Here is a 24,497-nt window from a genome sequence, read left to right on the forward strand (position 1 = left end):
CATTTTACATATATCCTTATTCATAGTAAATAACAATAGCTAGCATCTATATAATACTTAAAGATTTGCAAAGCATTTTACATATACTATATCATTTAATTCTATTAATCATATTAGTTAATTTGGCCAGTGAAGATCTTTTGGAAACCTTCATCATCCAGTGAATTATCTAACCCTATTGGCTCTGTATCATTTGGCAATTTGATAAATCATGTCATTGATTAAAATGTTAAATAGCACAAGGCCAAACATAGACCCATGTATATAGCGTTGCTAAAAACAAAGGCCCTGTAGACTATTTAAGAATTTATAGTATTAGCATACATATGAAGAAATATGTTTGTCACAGGCCATGTGTACAGGGTCATTGACCTGGAAAATCATAAACTAACAATGCACTGCACACAGTAGACACTGTAAAAATGTTTCCTGCTTGTCTCCTCTTTTATAGAGAAACAGGGAAATCAGAGCTCCTTTAAAAAAGCACCCTGTACCTCATTCAAATTCATACTTAGACATTTAAACTAGAATTAACTTGGAATTGTCTGAATAAAATTTGCTAGGAGAAGAGTTAGCAAATGAATACTTTATTAGAGATTCATAACACTTATAAAAGAAGTCTTATTTCATTATAGAATTACCAGGACTTTTAAATTATCCAAACATTCTTATTTTTTAGTTTTAAGATGCACAATAAAGTTTTTAAATGCCATAATTTTTGTTCGTGTTTGTCATTCATTTCACAAATCTAGTATGCATTTAATCCACAGAGATAAGTATTCACAGTAAAGTGTTTAAACTTTGTTCTTAGCAATTTAAAAGCAATTCATTACAAAAGCACCTCCATAACACTTAATTATGAGAAAATTGTTTGATTTAATGTCACCAAGCACAGAACTCAGATGTCTTACTGGGAGAGAAGACACCAGAGTCAATCTAGCCCACTTACTTCATATGATTCTAGTTAAAAGAGACTACATCCTTATGGCACAGTGTATAACTCTGTAATATACAAGTCATAATACAAATATGAATAAGTGGTATACAAGGAGAAATGGCAGATTTTCAAAGAGAAGGGAAAGCTTCAGAAAAGACATATGTCAGTGTGATATATAAGGAAAGAGGACACATTTCCATAAGTCACACACACAAATGAATCAGACTATAGTCATACCTCATATGTTTCACATCAGACTACAGTTTACCTGTTGACATATCAGGGCATTAGGAGAAATATAATTTGCCCTTTGATCATCAAATATACCAAAGCTGCCACCTTTTCTGACTAATCTATGGTTTATGAGGTGGGTTGGCTATCTTGGCTTAGTTTTTATACTCTAAAAATATCTAACATATGTGGCACCATTTGGGATGGAGTCAGTAAACACACAAAGGGATGAGGGGCATAGAGACCCAAAGCTTCTCTTATTCTAAAGGAATTTTTCTCAAGACAGGCTGAAAACATCTTGTTGAGATAACATGGAGAGGGCTGTCATATAACTCCCACAGTGTTCCCATTCAAGCCTAGTTCATACATTTTGGCGTCTTTCCAAAAATAATAAAGGTACATTGGAATCAATATCTGCATGACTCAACCAACAAAGGCTATATAAATATATATACATACACATATGTGTATACACAATATATAGAAACACATATGTACACATTTGTGCATATATACATATGTGCATATGCACATACACATGTGCATACATGCATATGTTAATATATGTATATACATATACACCAGTATATATGTGTATGTATGTGTATATATATGTGTGTGTATATATATACACACACACATACTCTAATAAAAAAACTAGTTTTTGCACATCTATCATCATTTCTAGAACAATATTATAGCATTAAATTTACAGACAGTTACTTTTAAAAAAATCCATTCAAATTCAGCTTCAGAAAAATAAAAAAACTATTCAGAATAAAAGTAAACAATTTTGAAAAATACCACATTCGTGCACATATTTACACAATACACTGAAACATATCTTGAGACATAAATAAATCTAAAAGAAAAAAAAACTAAAGGAGCTAGATATCAGTTCCAGTGTTCATCAGTGGATGTGAGGGCCTCACTTCAGCTGGGGGCAAGAAGAAAGGCTGTTCCTTTGACAGAGAACTATGGTTCATTTCATATGTGAGCTTCTCAAGTAACCAAAGTAGTATTTTAAGTGACTGGGAAGAATCATTGTGCCTCCAACAGGAAAACAATTGTCTTCCCTAATACCCAGGAATATGAAGATAAAGTAATGAGATTGGGTTCTACATATGGCTTGGGGGTATCAGGTTTTTCTGGAGTCACACCTCCCTTGTTCAGGTTGTATAAAAAAATCTCACATACTTGAAATTTTATATATGAGAATGAGGCAAATATCTGATATCTATTTAGTTTAAACCACATTTTGTAGGGAGACTTAAAAAGTAGCGTATAAAAGAAATAAGGTCCGGGGATTCCAGTGACCATATATATTGAAGAGACACCACTTAATAGCTAATGATACTCATAATAGTTGCCAGCATTTACTTCGTGCTTTACGGCTTACAAAGCACTTCAAATACAAGATCTCCTTTGATCCTCATCACAACCCTGTCAGGCAGGAATTACAAATTTTATTGCCATTTTAGAAAACAGGTAGCTGAGGGTCAAAGCAGTTAAGCGATTTCCCCATGGCTACATGCTAGTAAATATTGGAAGTGGGATTCTGAACTCAAGTCTCTTCAAGCTGCCTCTATCCTTTGATTCTCAATTTTAAAGTGCAGGTTTCTAAGAGTAAGAAGCCAAACTTTATTGTGATGAAAGGTTCTTCATCTGTTAAAATAGTTTTAAAATTAAAATTCCAGCTAGGATGTGGATGAAAACTTTTTCCATAGAGTGTCTTCATGTACAAAAAGACTTTGAGAATATATCACAACTAAAACAATATGGTACCCGAACTGGTCACACACATATATGTACACAAACTAAACTAAAACACGGAGAGCTAACTGATCTGGAGTGTTATGGTCTCCATCTTCGTAAAGCCAGGGCCAGACTGCAACCGTAACAAGCTGTCGTCACAAAGGCAAAAATCTAAGGAGAAAAATGAATACGTTAGAAATGGCAGTGTGTCTTATAAACACAGAAACAATTTCATCAGATAGTAGAAACTCTGAGGTCACCTCCCACCTACTCAATAGTTTTATATTTTCATCGTAGAATTATTACTATTATTCTAAATGAGTAGTGTTACTCTGATCAGTCACTCCCAATCAATTCTGCTTCTGTGTTTTTATTTTGAGCGATAGTTTCTCCTACCTAATGTAAGCTCTTTAAGGGCTAAAACTATATGTGTACTTCTTAATGTATAAATACCATAGGCAATTGTGGCAGAAATGCTTGGTTGTGATGCTCTTTTAAAAATTGAATTAAATTTTCTTTTTTTCAATGATCAAGTATTTATTTTTCTCTCTTCTACTCCTTCTCCCACCCTAAAACCTGGTAACAAATATGCATAGTCAAGGAAGAAAATCATATATTAGCTATATCCAAAAATGTGCCTCATTATGCATATTAGTTGATCACATGCTAATCATGAAGTGAATAGCATTTTTCATCATGACTCCTCTCAGATGCTCTTAAATTTGCAATAAACTGACTTACCTGAACAGACCACTTTTAAATATTTTTAAACACATTTGACAATCAAGTTGATTCTTTCTAAGCTCAATTACAATAGTTCTGACTTTTAAGAAACACTACTCTGACTACCTTCATTACCCTCCTATTAGAATTCTTATTTTAAATAATTGTCACATTTGTGAATGGCCATTTGGTAAACATCTGGTCATACTTTGGGCTCCTGAATGTTTGTCCCCCCAAAAAAATCAAAAACAAAAACAAAAACAAACACCCAAGCAACATATTGAAAGATTCATAATGGGATGGCTTTCAATGTACGTATTTATCTGTGCATGGCCAAGATGGAAAGCAGCTGTCAGAACTCTGGTGACTATCACATCATTTCTCTTAAAAAAGGGTAATCTGTTCTAGGACTGAACAAAGGCAACCCACGTAAATGAATCATTGAGTTATCTCTATCCTAGATTTGTGTGGGAATGCCATATGTATATCCTGGGCCCTACAGAGTACTAAGTATTCAACTTGATTCTCCAAAGTGCTTATGTATGACCTACATTATATAAGTACTTGGCACAGAAGTAGGTATTGAGTTGAATGCAAAGGAATAAAATACATGGCCCTTATCTCTGAGTAGTCACAGTTATAGTATATAAAGTGGTCTTTTAAAACATTCATTATGTAGCTACCCATACACAATACTTTCCTAGGCATCGAGAATACCAATTTGAAGAAGACAGTCTTTGCCTTCCAGGAGCTGATAATCCACTTCAGGAAGGGAAAGGGCATGATGAGTTTGCATGCAAATGTAACAGCAAGTAAAATATGATGGAGGGAAAGGAGAGGTACAGACAAAGAGTTTTCTGAAGGACATGGGATATGAGCTAACCTTTGAAGGAAGACAAAGATTACAACTGGCAGACATGAGAAACAAATACAAAGTACATAAGTGTACAGAGAGGGGAGAGTGTAGGATGATATTGGGTAACAGCCAATAGAAGTTTATTTGTTCTCAAAGGGTAATATGAGATAAGGTTGGAAAAGTACATTGAAGCCAGACTGTGGAGGACCTTTAATTTTAGCCTTGAGGCTAAGGAGTTTGTATTTTATCCTGTAGGCAATAGAGATACACTGAGGGTTTTATCCAAGGGCTTCACATAACAATAATTAGAATTTTATACATCTGCTTAAAACTTTTCTAAGTACCTTCCATATCATTATTTCATTTAACACAATCCATAACATGGTTAGACTTGTACCTTAGAAAGATTATTGGAACTACAATGCAAAGAAGAGATTAGAAAGGAGAGAGTGGAAGAAGGGACATCACTCATATAGCTTAATTCATAGCAGTTACTCAAATGCCGACTGAAAAATATTACCCTGATAGAGAAAACCTTGCTGATATCACAATATACGCCCTCCCTCTTATCTCCTTAACAGCCTGATTAAAGACATTTTACTGGATGTTGGACGCAAAAGAGTTGCCTACCTCAGTAAAATGGAGTGCAATCTAACGCAATCCAAGTGAGCAAAAATCTATGGTCAAGAGTCCTCAATCTCTGTTTCATTTTCTCTTCCTCTCAACTGGCTTCTTTCCCTCTGACTACTAATTCCCAGTTCTTGGGAAACCTTACCTAGTCCCTTCCACCTCTCCAAGGTACCAAGTTTCTTCCTTCTAGACACCTAGAAAGGGAATCATCTATACTTTTCTTGATATTCAAAACACTTCGTCTTCAACATACCGCAATTTAGCTTCTGTTCCCACCACTCTACTAAAGTTACTCTCTCCAAGGTTGATGTCATCATCGTCATCATCATCATCATCATCATCATCATCATCATCATCATCATCATCAACATTTATGTAGTGCTTTAGGGTTTGCAAAGGACTTTCCATGTTATTTAACTTGATCAATTACCTTAGTTGACAAATCCCATGAGTATTTTCCTCGGTCTTCACTTTCAATGAACCTTTCTGTACCATTTGACACGATGTTCCACCTCTCTTTACTTGGTTTCCATGCCCTTCTAACTTCTCCTTCTGAGTCTTCTCTTAGGTATGTGTATCCCATATCACTCACCTTTTTTATCTATCCTCTCACCATTGGTGATTTCATCTGCTCTCGTAGCTTAAATCTTATCACTCTAAAAATAACTCTCAAATTTCTATGTCTAATCTTTTCCTTGAGGCTCTAGGACCATATTTTCAAACAATTCCTAGATATTTCTACCTGGAAGTTTGGCCCCTGAAGCTCTTAAACTGAACTCACCAGTTTCCCTACACTACCTACCCCTCCTTCTAGATTCATGCTGTTGATTGGCACTGCCATCATTCCTGTGACTCATGTTCAGAATTTAATTTATCTTTAGCTTATGTTTCTTCCACATCCAGTCTTTTGCAATTTCTCACTTCCAACTTCTAACAATCCAGCTTAGACCTTCATCTGCTCTTTACATAGGTTATTTATTAATAGTTTCCAAATGGGACTCCTTCTTTCCAGTCTTTTATCCATCAAACTGCTTTCCAATCTTTGCAACCCAAACATTCTCTGCATTCTGGGAAAAGTGGGCTATGACTAGCCATTCTCTGATTGCCTTCTATCCTGAGTGCGTTCATGCAGCTCGTCCATCCTTTATGTCAGAAAATGGTTTTCATCTACAACTTTATTTATTGAAAGCCTTCTTTTCCTTCAAAGTCCAGCTCAGATACTCCTTTCTCCAGGCAGCATTCCTTGACTTCCTTGTACTGGAAGTGATCTTTTCTTCTCATCTTCCATCCTTCTATTTTTCCTTTACTCTATATGTACCACCCTACACATAGTAGATAAGTTACCTGATAAATGTTAATTGAATTTTAAGTCCAATTAGCTTTCATTGTGTACTTGTTCCATTCCTTTACTAAACCATAAATTCCTTGAGCATTGGAATGTTATTTTTAATGCCTTGCACATTTCAGATTCTATGTAAATTTTTACTGAAATAAAGACTACTGAAGTCTAGAGTCACTCTGATGTATTATCATGTTTAATCATGGAATTTTGTGAGTGACTTTGAAGAACACTTTATTCCATTCTTAGAGAAATATAAGGTTTCTTCCATTTGTAAAAATCACTTTAGAAAAAACCAAAATATCCAAATTTTCACATATTTCACAGAAAACATTGCCCATTATTATTTTGCACACAATAACTGGTATACAGTAATTAAATCATCTCTAATTATCTTATGTTCTCCTCTTCTACTTGGGAAAACCCTTTTTTTCTTCTTTACCTCTCCTCCATCCCCTGACTAATTGTTGGAAAATGTATCTAGCAAATTAGAAAATTTATGTAGAGCAAATACATGGTGTGTCTGGAAAGCAACACTACAGAATCCCATTTCCTACCTGCCTTCTCTTTTTAAAGCTTTTATATTCCCAATTTTGGCTGTCCAGGAATGAATCTCTTTCATGATATTCTTTCCCCGTAGAGTAACCTCTCATTTTGTATTCATCAATATTGCATTTTCACAAGCTCAATTAATGTATATGGGTATGTGTGTGTATGTATGTATGTATGTGTGTGTGTGTGTATGTGTGTAGGGAGAGAGTGAAAAGTAGAGGAATGGAAAAGAGAAAGAGAAGTGAGAGAGAGGTAGAGAAAGATTAGCTATATGTATATAAAATAGGTGGCATTGAAAATGAATAATGTTTTAAAACGTCCCTTGAGAAGATGATTTAGAAACAAAATTCTTAAATATTAAATATGGCTCTAACATGCCCTTATCCTTTAAACCATATTGGAAGATAGCTAAAATCCTGACACAAATCCCATGAGAGCACAGAAAATATCCTCTTACCCTAGAGACAAGAGCTAAATTGATTATACCCCAGGTTGTTTAAATTGGGGAATATTAAGGTAGCAAGAGTTGGGGGTGGAGCATGACTAAGGAGGAAAGAAAAAGGGACAGGGATACTTACCGTAGCTGCTACATTTACATTGTACTGGTTGTCATTCAAAAGCGGTTGTACATTCATGGTCACATTGCAGTGTAAATTGTGCAGGGAAGTAGCTGCTGCTTCTAACAGAAAAGCTCCAAAGTAGAAAACAAATACAACAAAATGATAACCAAAATCCTAAAGAGAAAAGTAAAAAAAAAAAAAAAAAGAAGAATTTGTATTAGGCATAACTTCCTTTCCCTTTTCTCTTCTCTGGCATCACCCATTCACTTGAGAATGGCTTCCCTGGTTATCGAGGTAAACCTGGGCTCTCTATCTACATTGGCAGATCCTGCCAATCTGGGAAGTCTTTGAGTATGGTTATGGTGAAGTGTCTATTGCCCAGTGCCCAGCTTAGTTAAAGGTTGGAGAGGCTAATTATTAAATTGGCTATAGGGTGATGATACCACATCTCTCAAGTCACCTAAATTATATAGGGATGGGGATCTATGTTAGTGGATGGAGCAGTCAGACTGAGAAAATTATATTTCCTTTAAATATTCATGTACTCACTTTCATATGAGGCACCATGTTATAGTAGAAAGGCCACTGGACCTGAACTTGGCTGAGTCCTATCTTAGACACTTGTTAGTTATATATTACCTAGCATTTATATAGTGTTTTAAAGACTACAAAGTGCTCAATGTAATTTAATTGATTTGATTCTCACAACAATTCTATCAAGTAGATGATATTATTATTATTACCATTTCACTAGTGAGGAAACTGAGACACAGAGAAGTGAAATAATTTGTCCAGAGTCATACAATTATTAAATGTCTGAGGCAGAATTTCAACTTGGGTCTTCCTGATTCCAAGTCCCATTATTTATCCACTGTGTCATCTAGCTTCTGAAATTCTCAGAGAGTGGGGTGGGGATCATTTAACCCTTCTGTGCCTTATTTTCTCATTTATAAAATGGAGTGGCGTTCTATGAATTCTTGGGTTCATTCCAGCTTTAAATCTACAAAACTATGACATGTAATGTGTTGAAGTTCAAATTTAAAATAGCATTTAGCTATGAAACTGTAATTTTGCAATTTACTTTTGATAAAATAGCAATGATCAGACTTTATGAAATAAGCTGCCTCTAATTTATTATGAGGCAGAATGGATTTTTGAGAAGTATACTCGTCTTGAAGTTTAGAGTGCTTGAGTTGGAATCCTAACCATTTGTCTTATTTATATGACGATATGAACAAGAGTCAAAAGTAAGAATTTATTCTTCTTAATTCAAATCAGTAATGTGTGTATTCATACTGACACAGACATATATATGTGTGGACATATGTATGTATTTTATATATGTATTTTTTCCTCATAAATATTTTATTATAAGAACTTTGGCAATTTCAGAGTGCTAATGACATCAGGGATTCCGTTGTTATAGGGGAGAATAGGGATATGTATTTACTTATATATGTTCATGTCTCCCATCTAAAGAATATATATGTATGAACACATACATATACATGTATGAATATAGAACATTATTAAACTCGTTGAGGGCAGAGACCATTTTAATTTTTGTCTTCGTATTCCTAGTACCTGATGTATATTACTATTTCAAATCAATTCTTCCACAGTAGAATAGAATAAACATGGGACTTCAGACTAAGGAAAGTCAGTTTAACCCTCTCTTAGTTACACAGTGTTTTCTTTTTCTTTTGATCTGAAAAGTGTAGGGCTTAGACTAAATTGACCTTAAAGTCCTTTTGGTTTTAAAGACTAGGATCTCCTGAGATACTCAATTATTTTAGCAAATTTCCTATATTCTTGAGATAGTTGTTAGTATAAATCAAACAAGATTTTTTTCCTGGACCAGATAACAAGTTCTTTTTCTCTTTTATGATTCTAGTAAAATGTTTTTGCAACAAAAAGTAAGTGATATGTGCTCCTGAATGGAACATTTCAAACCATGGCCACCAAGAGAATTGTCACCTTTGAAATTCACTTTCCATGTGTCCCTTTGTTATACTTGGTATTCTACTTCTCTCCTAGCTATGGGGAGGTGCATACATGTGGGGACAATTATTAATGGTTGTCTCTTTTGGTTTTCCCTTCCATTATCCTCTTTGTTCTTAAAAGAAGTGGGAAGTTCAGAAGGAAAAGTTTGTTAACATCAAACAAAAACTTTGTTCAGAGTGCAGGTTTGTCTAAGGTCACCTAATTTTTTATTTTGAGGCAATAGTTTCACCCTGAATGTCAGAAAGACTTTCAAATACTATCTACTTAATTGAACATAATATAATATTCAAATGCTTTAATTAAGCCACTTAGTTATTGCCCTTTGATGTTAAAATAAACTTTTTTGGACAAGGATTTTCCTTAAAAATTATTCTAATTCTAATTTTTTTTTCTTTAATTAGAGAACCAAATATACACACACACAATTTACATTGACCAAAATTAGGTAAGTCAAAGTTGTTCCCCACTCCTCAATCATACTACAAAGTACAAATCCAACAAAAGTATTCACATTCCACTCTTTGGATAGATGGTGATTTAAGTATGTAATTTATCTAGTCTTTAAAAAATAAATTTATTTCATTTGCTGTGAACAGAACTGTGATAAGCACCACAACAGAAATAATGATTTAAAAGACCCTATTCCCCATTTTCATGGGCCTCATCATCCAGTAATCATTCTATTTTCACCTCTCCCAATCATATTCATGCCACTTTAAAGATGACTGGTGGAAGAAAATACCACTGATGTTATTTATCAGATATCTTTAAAAAAAATTCACAAGCAAACAAAAAGGATGAAAATGTGAATTCAACTCCATATTGAAAAGGAAAACTAAATTGCTGTTTAGGTTTCCCAAAATGGCAATTTTAGTAGACTATCTAGCAAAACAAAATTTAGGGTGCCCTTCAAATATGGCAAACATGTTGAGAATCATAGAATTTCCGAGTTGGCATGGACCTCCACAGCTACCAAGTTCAATCCATCCCTCCAATAAATCTCTACCATGACACACCTACTAGTCATCCCACCCCTCTGTGAAGACCTCAAATGAGGGAAAAAACAGACCCCAATACTTATTAGTAAGTTTTGTGCTAATAGCAAGTCTAAATGTGCTTCTTTGTGGCTTCTCCTCATTATTTTGAGTTTTGCCTTCCAACAGAACCTAAACAGAACAGTCTAATCTCTTGTGACACATGACATCTCTTCAAAATATTTGAAGACACCTGTCTTCAGGTATGCCTCCCTTGTGTTTTCTCCATGCTGAACACCCCTACTTCCTTCATCAGAAAGATATTCATTTGTCTTGGACCTAAGGTCCCTCACCATTCTGGTTGCTCTCCTTTAAACCAGGAATTCTTATTGCGGAGCTGATGAATTTTTTTAAAAAAATGATTTTTAATTTAAATTAAATTAAATAAAAATAAATATATTTTAACATAACTGATTACCTTTGTAGTCCTATGTATTTTATCTTATACACTTAAAATCCTTATTCAGAGGAGACCACAGGTTTCATCAGACCTCCAAAGGGAGCCATTTCATACACACACACACACACACACACACACACACACACACACACACACACACACACACACATCTTTGTTCCAGACACTCATGGGGCCTTTACGGGAGAAAATAATTTAGGAGTTTTTTGCCTACCACATGCAGGATGAAGTAATTAAAAGTGATAACAATCTCACAGCTACTCCACAGAACTTGTGGAACAACAGGATCTACCTAGTACAAGGTGTGCATTAATGTTTGTCAAAAGGCAGGCCATTTGAACAGAGGCAATGTTCAAAGACACACTGAATAAGCTAAGAATCACAAAGTAAATGAAAGAAAAATCTTCTAAATGGGCCTCCTCAAGGATTTCAAAATCAGGGATCAACTTGTGGTATTTATGCCAAGCATTACAAAATAGAGCTGTGGGTATCTATTAAGTCATAACATCACAGGCTATTGTAGTGAAATGTATCGTCATAGGTTGCCTGATCTAATCCCCTTACTTTGGAATTGAAGAAACTGAGGCCCAGAAAGGAAAATAAGTTCTGCTGTTAAGTTGGGACTAGAATCTATGCTTGCTGGCTCTCAATTCAGTAGTTTATGAGTCTAAATTAGTGCTAGGCTTAGCTTTGGTTAATGGGCACTGCTAATGACAAGTAAAGTTCAGAAACTGCTGTCCAGATTTAGAGTCAATTATGCAAGTATAATTATCCCCATTTTATAGATGTAGACAGTGAAATTCAAGAGATACTAAGTGACTTGACCCTGGAGTAGGAAGTGGCAAAGGCAGGATACAAACACTGACCTTCTGATTCCAAATTTAGGGTTAAATCTATTCAGCCAGGCTGTGTCCTTGACAAACACTGATAGAAAAGAGAGATCAGTCTTTCTGAATAGCATATGGAAAGGGCTGTTAGTCACTCATTGATCTTTCTGGTCATCCAATTTATATGATAGATGATTAAGACAATACTCTTTTACACATTTATCTGAGAGTTAGAGTGAAATGGCATTCTGCAGTTCAGGCAGCTAGATTATCCATCTCCTATCTTTGTACCTTTGCACTGGCCAACCTAAGTCAATGGAGTGGACTCTCCTCACTTCCACCTAAAACAATTCCTTATTTCCTCAAGAGGTAGTTTAAGCATAACCTCCTACCTTGAAGCTTTTCCTGACTTTCTACCACCACAACTGAAGGTGTCCTCTCTCTTCCTAACTATTTTGTACTTATTCTGCATATAGTTACACTGCAAGTGTGTATGTACATGAGTGTATAAATATGTGTGTGTGTGAGTATGGGTGAGTGAGTATAAACTCTTTGAGAACAGTGACACATTTTTGGCTTTGTATCTCCAACAAAGCTAGGTGGTATAGTGAGTGGATAGAGTGCTGAGCCTGGAGTCTGGCAGACCTGAATTCAAATATGACTTCAGACACTCACTAGCTGTGTGACCCTGGACAAGTCACTTAAACCTGTTTGCCTCAGTTTCCTCATTTGTAAAATGAGTTGTAGAAGAAAACAGAAAGTCACTCTAGTATCTCTGCCAAGAAAATCTGAAGTGGGGTAATGAGGAGCTGGACAAAACTAAAATGATTGAACAACAATAAACTCCAAAACCGAAGATATTATAGGTATTTGATACTAATCCTATTAACTGATCAATCCACATGAGGTTCCATGAGTGAACAACAATAAACTTCCAAACTGAAGATGTCATAGTTATTTGATACTGTTCTTGTTAACTGATCAGTCCATGTATGGTTCCATATCCATATTCCCTCAAAAATCCTTCACAGGAGTTGTATATGATAGATACAACCCAACCCCACTTGACAGATGAGGAAATCCAAGATTCATGGAGCTCATGATTTGAACCCTCTCAGCTGTAAAAAAGGTTTATAGTAATATCACTTGTACTATATACCCCACTGTAATGTGAGGAAAGCACTTTGCAATCCTTAAAACACTATATCAATTTCACTTATTATCTGTCCTACCTAGATAATCAAGAAAGCATTTTCAAGTGGCAACTCCTTGTTCTTTGACCCAACAAACGCCTTTGACGTACCAAGTGTGTATTAAGCTACGTAGGAATTTGGCAGAAAAGTTGTGTTCCTCTAAAGGTGAGCTAAGCATTCATTGTTAAACTGTATAGGAGCCTCATTCTTCCTAGCTATATCCTCTCATCTTAGGTACCTATTCAATTAAGTAGTTGAGTGTCAAGTCCATAGGTACTGATGCTCTCACATAGCTGGCTTATTGGAATCATTTTCTGCCCAAAATAAAGTAAAACAGGAGTGAAGGTAATTTTGCACAGTAAAAAATGGAACTACTCCTTTGTTTCGCATAGAAGATGCACTGAGAGTACTTATAAAACCAATGAGCCAGCTATGTCAGAGCATCAGTATCTATGGACTTGACACTTTTAATTACCTCTTTGAAAGGTACCTAAGATGAGAAGAAATGGATAAGATACTACCAGACTGAATAAAAAGCATTCTGCAAAGTTTGAAATACTATATAAATGCTTTTGTTATTCTTATCCATAGTTCCAAGTTTACATTAAATTATTCATACTATTTTTTGACATATACTTTAAAATGTGTTCTCTTACCAAGAAGTTCCAGTTGGCATCAATTCTATTCACCATGCCTGAAAGGAACACACACAGGAAGAGGAGGGAAAAGAAAAAAGCTGTCACTGATACAAACATCACCCATCCTTGGAGCAGAGGTAGAGGTACATTGGAGGATGCTACCAATATCCAGACAAGTCCTCCAAATAGCTGCAAGGAAATAAAAAGAAATAATTGTAGGTCAAAAGGCATTTGTAACACAATTCAATTCTTTGGTACTGTTAGTCGCCCTTTCACACATATGTTTCCAGGGGTGTTACAGCCAACTCCAACTGGTTCTTGAGAAGAAACTGTTAAATTTTCAGTGTGTTTCATCATAAGTACAGTGAAAGATTGATCACTGGGGGAAAGGTAATAAGCATTTATACAGAGCCCATGTGTCAGGCAGTGATAAGTATTTTACAAATATTATCTTATTTTATCCTCACCACAACCCCGGAAAGTAGGTGTTATTACTGTTCCCATTTTACAGTTGAGGAAACTGAGTCAAAAATAAGTCAAGTGACCTGTCCAGGGTCATCTAGCTAGTAAGTGTCTGAGGCCATATTTGAATGCAGATCTTCATGACTACAGGTTCGGCATTTTATCTACTATTCCACCTAGCCGATGAACATTTACACCTTGGAAACTGGCAATTGCTACAATTACTTTGCTGATAGTTTATATTTAAGAAAACGTTGGTATTGGAGACTAAACTTAAAAGTATGCCATGAGTTTTGCAGCATAACCATTCCCTTAGCAAGATAGAATCTCCTTGATGAGCAAGAACTGTTTCTTAGACTTCTATACATCCTTTTTCTGTATCTAGCATAGTGCCTTGTACATTTGGGGTGAATGAGAATGGAGGAAATCACTTACTATATACTCAATCTAGAAGATTAATTTAAAATAATCATTTAAATATATAGGTACTTAAGAAAAGTGTAATAAATAGATACAGAATAAAACGTATTTCCCAATATATCTATGGTAATCTATTTTAATTATCCATGCTAATAATAGCAACATATTTGAACTCTAACACCTCAGTATACCCACACATGAGGAAAACACACTTAAAATTAATTTGGGAAGAGTAGCTGGCCTAGACCAAATGAATACCGAAGAAAGCAATGCAAGGGACAAAGTTTCAAAGACATTTGGGGAACATTTTTGAAAGACAGATTTTTTTTATTGATAGCTTTTGTTTTCACATATTTTAGATTTTCCTGTGTCTCTCTGCCTTGCTCTAAGTTAGCTCATATTATAAGAATGGCATTTAATGATTCCAATTTATAAGTATGTAGTAATTACTATATTCCTGGTTGTTTTTTAAAATAATGACAGCAGTGATAACGTGGAATGGTCTTTTCTTTTAGAGGCCTTGAAAACTGATCCCCAAGAATGGCTGAACAAATTGCTGTGTGTGTGTGTGTGTGTGTGTGTGTGTGTGTGTGTGTGTATTGCTGAATATAATATCTTACAGTATTATAAGGAAAGATAAACAAAATGAAAAGACAAACATAACGGATCTTTTTTAAAGCAAAGGAAAAACAAAAAGAAAGAAAATGCCTTGAAAATATTTTACATCTGTGGACCCTGATCTCTGCAAAGGATCAGAGAGAATGTCTTCATATCACTTTGTGGTCAAATTTCTTCTTTGTAATTGGACAACATTTAGTTTTGATTGTTTTGTGGTGGCTGTTCCATCCATTTACATTATTGCAGTCACTCTCTATATAGGATATGCTCTTTGGCTACAATTCCAATTCCCACTCAAACTGGCAGTCAGATCCCCCAAGAATAGCCACTACTTCTAGGAAGAGCCCTGAGGAGTTGGGACTTGCTTCCTATTACTATAACTTCAAAGCACTCACCAGAGGCTTCCCCACAATGATTGTTGGCTGAGGGCAGTTAGTCAGCCAAGACTTAGTTTTTAGAAAAAGAATACTTTATTAAAATGGATTAACAACAACAGTTGAAATGAAACATGTCCCCGAAAGTATGTGATACACTTTATTCACAAATATATAGATAGAGACCGGGGGAAAGCGGGCTCAGATTTAGAATGCTCATATGACAAAGAGGGAAACATGCAGCTCTTGGTTTCTGAAAGCCCTTTTCTCCCTGTAATGAAATACTTATGAATTTCCCCTGAGGGATGATAGTTGAATAGGTTTCTGTAAACTCTATTCTAGAGTCTTAAAGCTGCCCTTTTTTCACTGTGTCTGCTTTATCTTTAGTTCCTCATGCAGACATTGCCACCAGTCACCCCTATACCAAGGATGCTACTCAGATGCCAGTGAAAAAGCTGAAATATTCAAGTATTCCAGAGTTCCCAAGGTCCTCCTCTGAGCAAGAGAAATGGGAGGGGAAGGCAAGGAAAGTTAAAGAACTCTCCTCTCCCATCACCCCTAAATTATTCCTTGGGTTTGGTTGGCAGTCTTCCACTATGAAAACTATTTCAAACTTGCTTGCTGGTTTTATATAAGCCCACATAAGGTGACTCAACCAAAGTGAAATACACTTCCTATGCAGCAATCACTTCATGTAATGGCTTTCAAGGACTTCTAAACTGATCAAGGACTTTTGTACCTAGTCTAAAGCCTCTGACTGGGTCAACCAAAGTGAAACATTAACTGGTTAATATCATTACTTTTAAGCATGGGTGGGGTAATTGTTTTATTCACTGGACCAACCCCTCCCTTAGATATATATTGTTTTCCTTGCTCTGACCACTTTGTTTTGTATCAATTCATACAAGGCTTTCCATATTTCTCTCTATTCATTATGTTTGTCTTTTCTTACACCACTGTAAGATTAAATTATATTCATATACAGCATTATTTTTTCAGCAATTCTCAGGGATCAGTTTTCAAGACCTCTGAAGAAGAAGATGATCATGACTGCTGTCATTATTGGAAAAAGACAATCAGGAATGTAGTAATTACTATATTTTAAAAAAAAACACAGAATCTAGAACTATAAGAGACCTCAAGGGCTATCCCTACATTCTCTATTTGCTAGACTCTTGAAGAAAATAGTCTATACACACAATCGTGGTTTCCTTAATGGAAAGATGAGAAGGGAACAGTAGACATAAATTCAACAGTTGAAAGAAACATTTGAAAGCATAGAATCCATTTTCCTCATTTTACAGATAAGGAAACAGACTTAGAGAATGGTGACGATTTACAAAATTCCATGTAGAAAGTTAGTCAACAAGCACCCACTGTGTGTTAGGCACTACATCAAGTAGTAGGGATACAAGGACAGAAACACACCATCTCCATTTTCAAGGAGCACACCTTTTAATTGGGAGTAAGGCTAGTAAGTAACAAATGTATGTTTCAAGCCAAGGGCTTTGACTTCAAATAAATTGCTATATCTACTACACCATGTTTTTGTAAGTAATTCTGTACACAGATTACATCTTCACACTCATACAATTGATTAAGGAGTATAGAATACAGATCCTGCTGTAACTTGATATTTACTGATTCTAATAAAACACCTGACTCTCTCTATAAAAAACCAAGCCTTAAAGCCTTAAAAAGGTGTCTCTCTCACATATAATAAAATCATGTAAGACTTTGATAGATACAACCATAAAAATATTTTTTCAACAATCCTCTGACTACAATTACTAAGTAAGGCAGAAAAGAGAAATATGGGCTCATTAAAGTGATTCTAACGTCATGGTAGATGTCTTATACATAAATTCAAATGTGAGGAGATCTCAAAAAAAATGGCAAGGTTCTCAAGATTGTTGAGAACGGCACTGTATTGATGGTAACGAGTCTCAGAACACTAGATCCTCTATAATAAACCACTCAAAAGAGACTGGCTTAACAACACAGAAAAACCCAAATGAGTAAAGAATAACACTTGCCTATTTTATAATACGCAGTTGGATGGGAAGTCAATTGAGTTAGTTTATTAATGCATTTATCTTGCTCAGGCACTGCAGACAGACAACAAATTGAGCCCAAAACTCAATAGGGAGAAATGAGATTGGAGATGAAACTTCAGTCACTGGGCAATGTTTTTAGTGATTCTAAGATATACTCTGCTTCAAATGATAACCTTTAAAATAACAATACTCTTCTGGTGACACATATGGTTGTGAATCAAAGAATATCACAATCTCAGAAGAAAAAAACTGGAGGTGACCCAAAGGACAATGAAGGATGCATGGTGAATTTAAGTAGGGAGAAGCATATTACAGGTATGAAGTGGTAGAAAACTTATTTTCTAGATACACACTGTTATGATTTTTTAGCACCCTCTGCCTGGTCCCTTTCTACCATTTATTCATTAATTCAACAAGCATTTATTAAGCTTATACTAGGCCCTCTGCATGGTATCAGGACTCTACTGAGAGAAATGAAGAAGTCCCTTCCTTCAAGGATCTTACCTTCTATTTAAGAATCTGCTTTTATAGATGCAGAAGGAAGGGAAAAGGGCATAGAGGGCTAAAGGTAATTTAAATGTTTATTTTTATTTGTTCGAGGTTAAAATGGCCAAATAATCTATCACCTAGCAGCCAGTCTATTGGTGATAAGTCTCTCCATTCTTCGGCTGGCTTACAGGCAGCAGACTCAGTCTGTCACCAGAATAACATTTGAATCGTTTCACTGGCATGGCTTTCAAGAGGGTCATCTGGCCACCTCAGTGAGGCACAAGGGGATGGTGTTTGTGCAGGTATGAATAATTTTAAAGTGAAATTGCATTAAGTATCATAAAATCAACTTCAAAACTAAAAGAAAGAGAAATCAATCTATTCTCATTTGAAAGGCAGAAATGTTTAAAACAATCTTATTTAAGTGACTCACAGGTTCCTCCAAAGCACTTTTAATTTTTCCTACCACCCACCCAGGGATCCATCAGAGAAACTGAATGTGCTTCTAGTACAAAAGTACTGTGCACCCTGGGATGGCTTAATAAGAATTTGATAGTGATTAAAAACAGCCCCCATGTTACAATAGTATGCTGGATCTGGAAGTCATCTGAAAGTCCTACCTGACCAGTACAGCTTTTGAAGTTAGGCTGAGGCCAAACTTGAGAACAGTTCCCACTGTAGGAACCAATTTTCTTATTTTTATGAGTGCCACAAACAAGGCTGCTTGGTCACTCACTCTTTTTAGCACCACCTTTATAATCTTCTTTCCATTTACTACATTATCCTCCAGGTGCTCATCTCTGAAATTGACTTTTAATAAATAATATGCACTTAGACTAGAACTTCTCCCTGATGAGCTCAGACCATGTTATGGCCATAAATACAACAATGCTTGCAGTATTTCCTGTTTCATGGCGATAGATTTAGTGGCTTCCCTGTTTTTACAGGAAAAAATAAAAAGAAAGAAACATGAGTAGCCAAAAGGTAAAGTCTTTCAAAGCTCCCAAACAGTGGAAGAAAAAGGATAGAAAGAATAATAGCACAAGTACAAAGTAGGTCTTTTCTCTTGAGCCTTGAAATCCTTATTTGCCACTTTGGATTTACTCTTCCCTCTCAATCTAGGCTGTCACTGACATATGTGAGAGAGATTTTAGATGGGGGCTATAAACCAGTAAAGCCCATGGACCCCTTTTCAGAATGGTTTAAGTGCATAAAATAAAATACACAAGATTACAAAGGAAAATGAAGGTCAGTGAAAATAATGCTTTAATTGTTTCCATCTAAATTCACAGATCCTCTGAAATCTATCCACACAATAGGAATTTGGGGGAACAGTCTATGAAGCAGAAGCTAAGAAGACTTGCCTTTTCTCTTGTCTTATGATTTGATTTCTTACCTTACAATTCCCCCAATTCTGGCCCTCTAGTATTCTACAGAGAAGGTGGGCATTATAAAAATCATTGCACCTACCTCCCAAGGTTGTTGTGAGGATAAAATGAGATAAGAATTATAAAGTGCTTAGCATGGTGCCTGACACAAGGCAGACACTATATAAATATCAATTATTATTAGTATTGTGGCCCTCTGGTGTTCTAGAGAGATCACGCTTCTCATTAATTAAAGCAGCTACCTCACAAGGCTGTTGTGAGGATCAAATGCGTTAACACAGGTGAAGCTTTGTAAACGCACAAAAGGCTTGACTCTAGCATTTATTTTAAATTTCCCTAAGGACATCTCATGATTCCCAACCTGTATGCATAATATTAATACTTACTAACTCATACTTGTCCTATGACTTTACAATTTACAAAGCACTTTCTTCATAAAATCCCTTCGAGGAAGTAGTGAAAATATTAGTTATCCATTTTACAGACGATGAAAACGGGGCTCAGAAGGGAGAAGTGACTTGACCATGTTCACACAATGTTCATAATTATCTAAGGTGGGATATGAACCTACATTCCCTGACTTCACAATCTAGCAGCCTTTCCAATATTCCACATTGTATTATTTATCATTGTTAATAAGGAACAATTAAAGTAATGCTTCCAGGTCTTAAAAGACAGAATCGCCATTAGCAAAAACAGAGTTAATAGTGTTTTCCCCAGGGACATGAGTGGGATTGGTCACAGGGAGAACATGTGAAGTGATTGGGTTTCAATCCGGCTGGACTTGCTGTTGTATGAGAAGCCCCAAATCCTCAAGACCTAGAATCTTAATCACTTCAGCTCTGGTGATATACAAACTGCCAGCAGAGCGCTCCTCAGTGACATGGCTGTTGGTTTTCTCTAAAGAGAAATGACCTTTATAAGAAATAGGCCTCTTTGGGGACCTAACTTCACTTTGTGATAACCTGCTTTCACTTAGGTGACTCAGCCTGTAAAAACTTTCCCCAACAAACTAATCTCATTTGTGCATTTATGGTCTCATGCAATTTTTATTGCACAACATTTTCTGTTTTAGGTCTTTGTGCAGCGGGCAGGCCCTGGCATACTTAAAAGGAGTGGCTTGGTTGAGTTCTCCCACCCCCACCAAAGGAAACTCAGAAAGTTTTTATTTACCAAGAACTTGCACAGAATTTAACCTGTAGAAATAAAAGGGGGTGGGTTTTTGTTTTGTTTTATTTTTGCTTATGAGGGTGGAACGTAGGAAAAATATGCAGCACTTTGATATACATGCTAAAGACCCAGGATGACAGGATAGAAAATCTTGGATGAATTTTCAGACATCATTTTTTTCTTCCTCCTTGGATTTCACTCCTATCTGGTATGGGCCCTACCCACATTCTTCCTTCTAAATCCTTTCCAAGATTCTAATTCAATTTCACATCAATTTTTTTCTCTTAGTCATATCTCTTTAGACTTATCTAATTATTTCCTAACCAATGATTCTGACACCTGAAACATATAATGAAGTCTTCCTTCTCACTAGCACCTCATAGAAGCCTTAGCTTCCTCAAAAGCACAGGTTAGGTGCCTCCTACGTAAAGACTTTCATGATTCCCTTAGTTTTGTACTTGTTCCTTGAAATCATCTTGCATCATTTTATGTATTCTTTTGTCCTTAGTTACTTCTGGACCTTTTACATCTTCCCCTAGCAAAATGTAAGCTCAAGGAGGACAAGGAATTTCTTGTTTTTATATCTCAAGTGTCTAGCTCAAGCTTTGCCAAAACCCTACCTATAATGGGCTGTTTGACTAAATTGCTGACAAGCGTTCACTCAGTCCACCAACCTCTTAATTCATCATTCTGCTCGTGTTCAGTTTTAACAGCTAGGAAGCTCTTGAAACCTCCATTCATCATGCCTCCCTTTTACCATCTAGTTCACACACACACACACACACACACACACACACACACACAGTTTGCTTCTGTGGGGAAATGCATACTAGATTCTTCCATCATAGAATTTAGATTCCCACACCAGCTTATGAAAACTGAAATACAGAACTATGGAACCTGTTCACTATTTAATACATAATATATCCATTACAAAGTGACTATAAAGCATCTTCCCTGTTCCAGCTTGGAAGGCTAGTAATACATTTCCCCTATTGTAATAGTGTCAGCAAGATCTGCAATTCTAAAGACTAAAGACAAAAAAAAAAAAAAAAGGCTCCAGTGAAGGGAGCAATGGAAAGAAGGGATCTGAAGGTAGGGGTCGAGAGGGCTGGAGCCTCTCATCACTATTTGTAACTCTTCATTTTTGTTTCCTTCTGAGTTTCCAGAATTTCACTTACCACCTTCTCTTTTCAATTCTACCAACTATGGCTTTGGACTAAAGATTCTTCCCTGACTCCTTGTGGAACAAAATATAGTCTCAAACTTCCTGTCTCTGAAGCACGTAAATATCCTCCTAAGTTTTTCAAAGGGCTTCTGCTACCAATAATGATGGTAGGGCCCTAAAGTGGAAAAATCAAACCCTTCGCTCCTATTTCTCTCTGTCTCTCTCTGTCTTTGTCTCTGTTTCTCTTCAAATTTTTAACTTAGATGCAACCAGGAAAGATAAAGGTTGATAAAAGGTGCTTTTTTTTTTAATAAAAAAAGGTGATGGTTTTGATGTAGGAAGATTTATGCACATGACAGTAAATATATTTATATATGTATATGTATGTGTGCATGTGTGTATGTGCATATGTGTGTGTTGTGTGTGTGTGTGTGTGTGTGTATCTCACACTAACTGGGGCAGGACTCTAGCCAAACAGTTTAAGATAATAGGAGTGAAGTAATGAAAAATGAGTTATCTGAAGAAAACGAGAAGCCATTGAGTTTTGCCTTCTTATCATTTCTTATCATGACCCAACCTGACTCCTTGCAGAAATCGTGCTTCATGAACTGCACTGGGGAAAATGGACTAGAATTGAGGACATGAGTGTGGTATTGATACCAGCCAACATGGAATCTATCGCAAGCAGTGAAGAGGAAGGGCAGCCCAAGGAAGACTAATGTAGGAGAAAGAAAGATCCTTGCAGGAACCCTGCAACTTAATTAGGGAAAAGTTTTAGTTCTGAAATCCTAAGTCCTGGTTTGTGTCACAGCTGCAAAACTCACTAGCTGTATGACCCTGGGTGAGTCGTTTAATCTTGCAAGAGTTTCTTCACCTGTAAAAGGAAGGAGCTGAACTCGATGACATCTGAGGTCCTGCCCAGTTACGTATCTATGATCCTATAATCTATAAAATGCTGACACTCTTACATTACCTATCTCACAGGATTGTGTAAGGTAAGCATTCTGTAAATCTGAAAGCATTATAGATGAGTAAGCTGCTAAATTAGTAAAGATGGCAAAAGAAGAAATGGTTAATATTGGAGAGGCTATGGAACAATAGGCACATAAGATATTTTTGGTGAAGCTGTGAATTGGGCTAACCATTCAGGAAAGCTGTTTGCAACTATGCTAAGAAGGTGGTTAAAATGCCCATGCCCTTTGACCTGGACATCCCCATTGTTAAGCACAAGGAGGAGTCCAAAGACAGAGAGAAAAGTTCCATATGTATACCCCAATATCCATAGCAACACTCTTTGCAGTACATAGAACTAGCAACAAAGTCAACGCACATCAGTTGGTAAATGGCTAGATAAATGAATGAAATAGAACATTATTACTCTATCAAAGGAAATTATTACTATGAAGAATTCAAAGATGTCTCGGAAGTTTTAAATGAATTAATGTTGAGTGAAATAAGCAGAACCAAAAAAAGCAGACAGACAGATACAGATGGATAGATGAATAGATGGATGGATGAATGCATAGATATATAGATAAATAAGTGATACAGATATTTACATCTATAAAAAGAAACACTGTTGAGAGAAAAAAAATGTAAAAATGAACACTGAGTTATTAGAATGTCCAAGCTTGTCCTTGAAGAAGAGATCAGGAGATGCATCTTCTTTTCTTTGCAGAAATGGTGTGACTACGGTTTAAGGAATATTCTATGTACTGCCAGATTTGTTAAATGTATTAGTTGTGCTAAACTTCTCTCTCAGACACACCCCCATATCTTCCCTATCACTCTACCCTTTCCTGTCCCCTATTGTCTTCTTATTTTTTTTTAAATTTTGGTTTCCTTTGGATGATTCTCTGGATGGGGAAGGAAGACAGACATATTTGGAAATTAAGATGATATAAAAATAAAAAGTCAATCAAAATTGTAAAATTTTAAGGGGTGATTTGTCATTTTCATATAAATGACAAATACAGCTTAGGCAAACAAATAAGGACTTATCTATAAAAGAAATTTAGGCACTTAATGAAACCAAATTCCTCAACACTGATTTACTTTTATGATCCTTCACATTTAAATTCTCCATTGGGTTTAACCAAATATTCTAGTTTAGTTATCTGTACAACTGAAAATATGCTTAAAATATAAATCTTTCAGGAAGAAAATAAATGTCTACTCTTTACTCCACCTGTTTTTAGCATGTTTATACTGACCAAATTTGGGGTGAGGGAGGACTGCTTCAATCTATTTCCATATCTCATGTCTAGAGGCAATTATTTCTATCACGTAAGTTAAAATGCTCATCTGTACCAAGGATTTGGTATCAACTATGAACCCTATATTTCTGCCTATATTCTCTGCATTCTCACCTTTCACTTAGTCCAGTTTTCTAGAATTTGATCATCTTAGTTCAAGCTCAAAAAATGCTAGGAATTTGTCAAGCAGTAGGATAAAGAAGCCCTAAGAGTCAAGTCCTAAGTTATAACTAGAACCAATGCTACCACCCATTAACAATACTCATAGCCAAGTCACCGTCTCTGGGTCCTAGATTCTAACATAAAATAAGAGAACTGGATTTGATGTTCTCTAATCTCATTTCGACCTGCAATATTCTATCATTCTTGAAAATGAACTAGATTTCAGAGCAATATGAT

The 24,497-nt window shown here is 35.9% G+C and overlaps 1 protein-coding gene across 1 annotated transcript in view; it reads right to left on the reverse strand.

Moving 5' to 3' along the window:
• Positions 1-571: 571 nt before the first annotated feature.
• Positions 572-24,497, reverse strand: part of MAL2 (mal, T cell differentiation protein 2) — a 31,500-nt gene continuing 7,574 nt past the window's right edge. Inside the window, exons 2-4 of the mRNA XM_072603217.1 lie at positions 13,716-13,886; positions 7,602-7,757; positions 572-3,094 (exon numbers count right to left, since the gene is read on the reverse strand). Coding sequence (XP_072459318.1) covers positions 3,023-3,094; positions 7,602-7,757; positions 13,716-13,886 — 399 coding nt within the window. The 3' untranslated portion in view covers positions 572-3,022. The remainder of the gene's footprint in view (positions 3,095-7,601; positions 7,758-13,715; positions 13,887-24,497) is intronic.

The sequence above is a fragment of the Notamacropus eugenii genome, chromosome 4, assembly GCF_028372415.1.
Source record: "Notamacropus eugenii isolate mMacEug1 chromosome 4, mMacEug1.pri_v2, whole genome shotgun sequence".
Taxonomy (NCBI): domain Eukaryota; kingdom Metazoa; phylum Chordata; class Mammalia; order Diprotodontia; family Macropodidae; genus Notamacropus; species Notamacropus eugenii.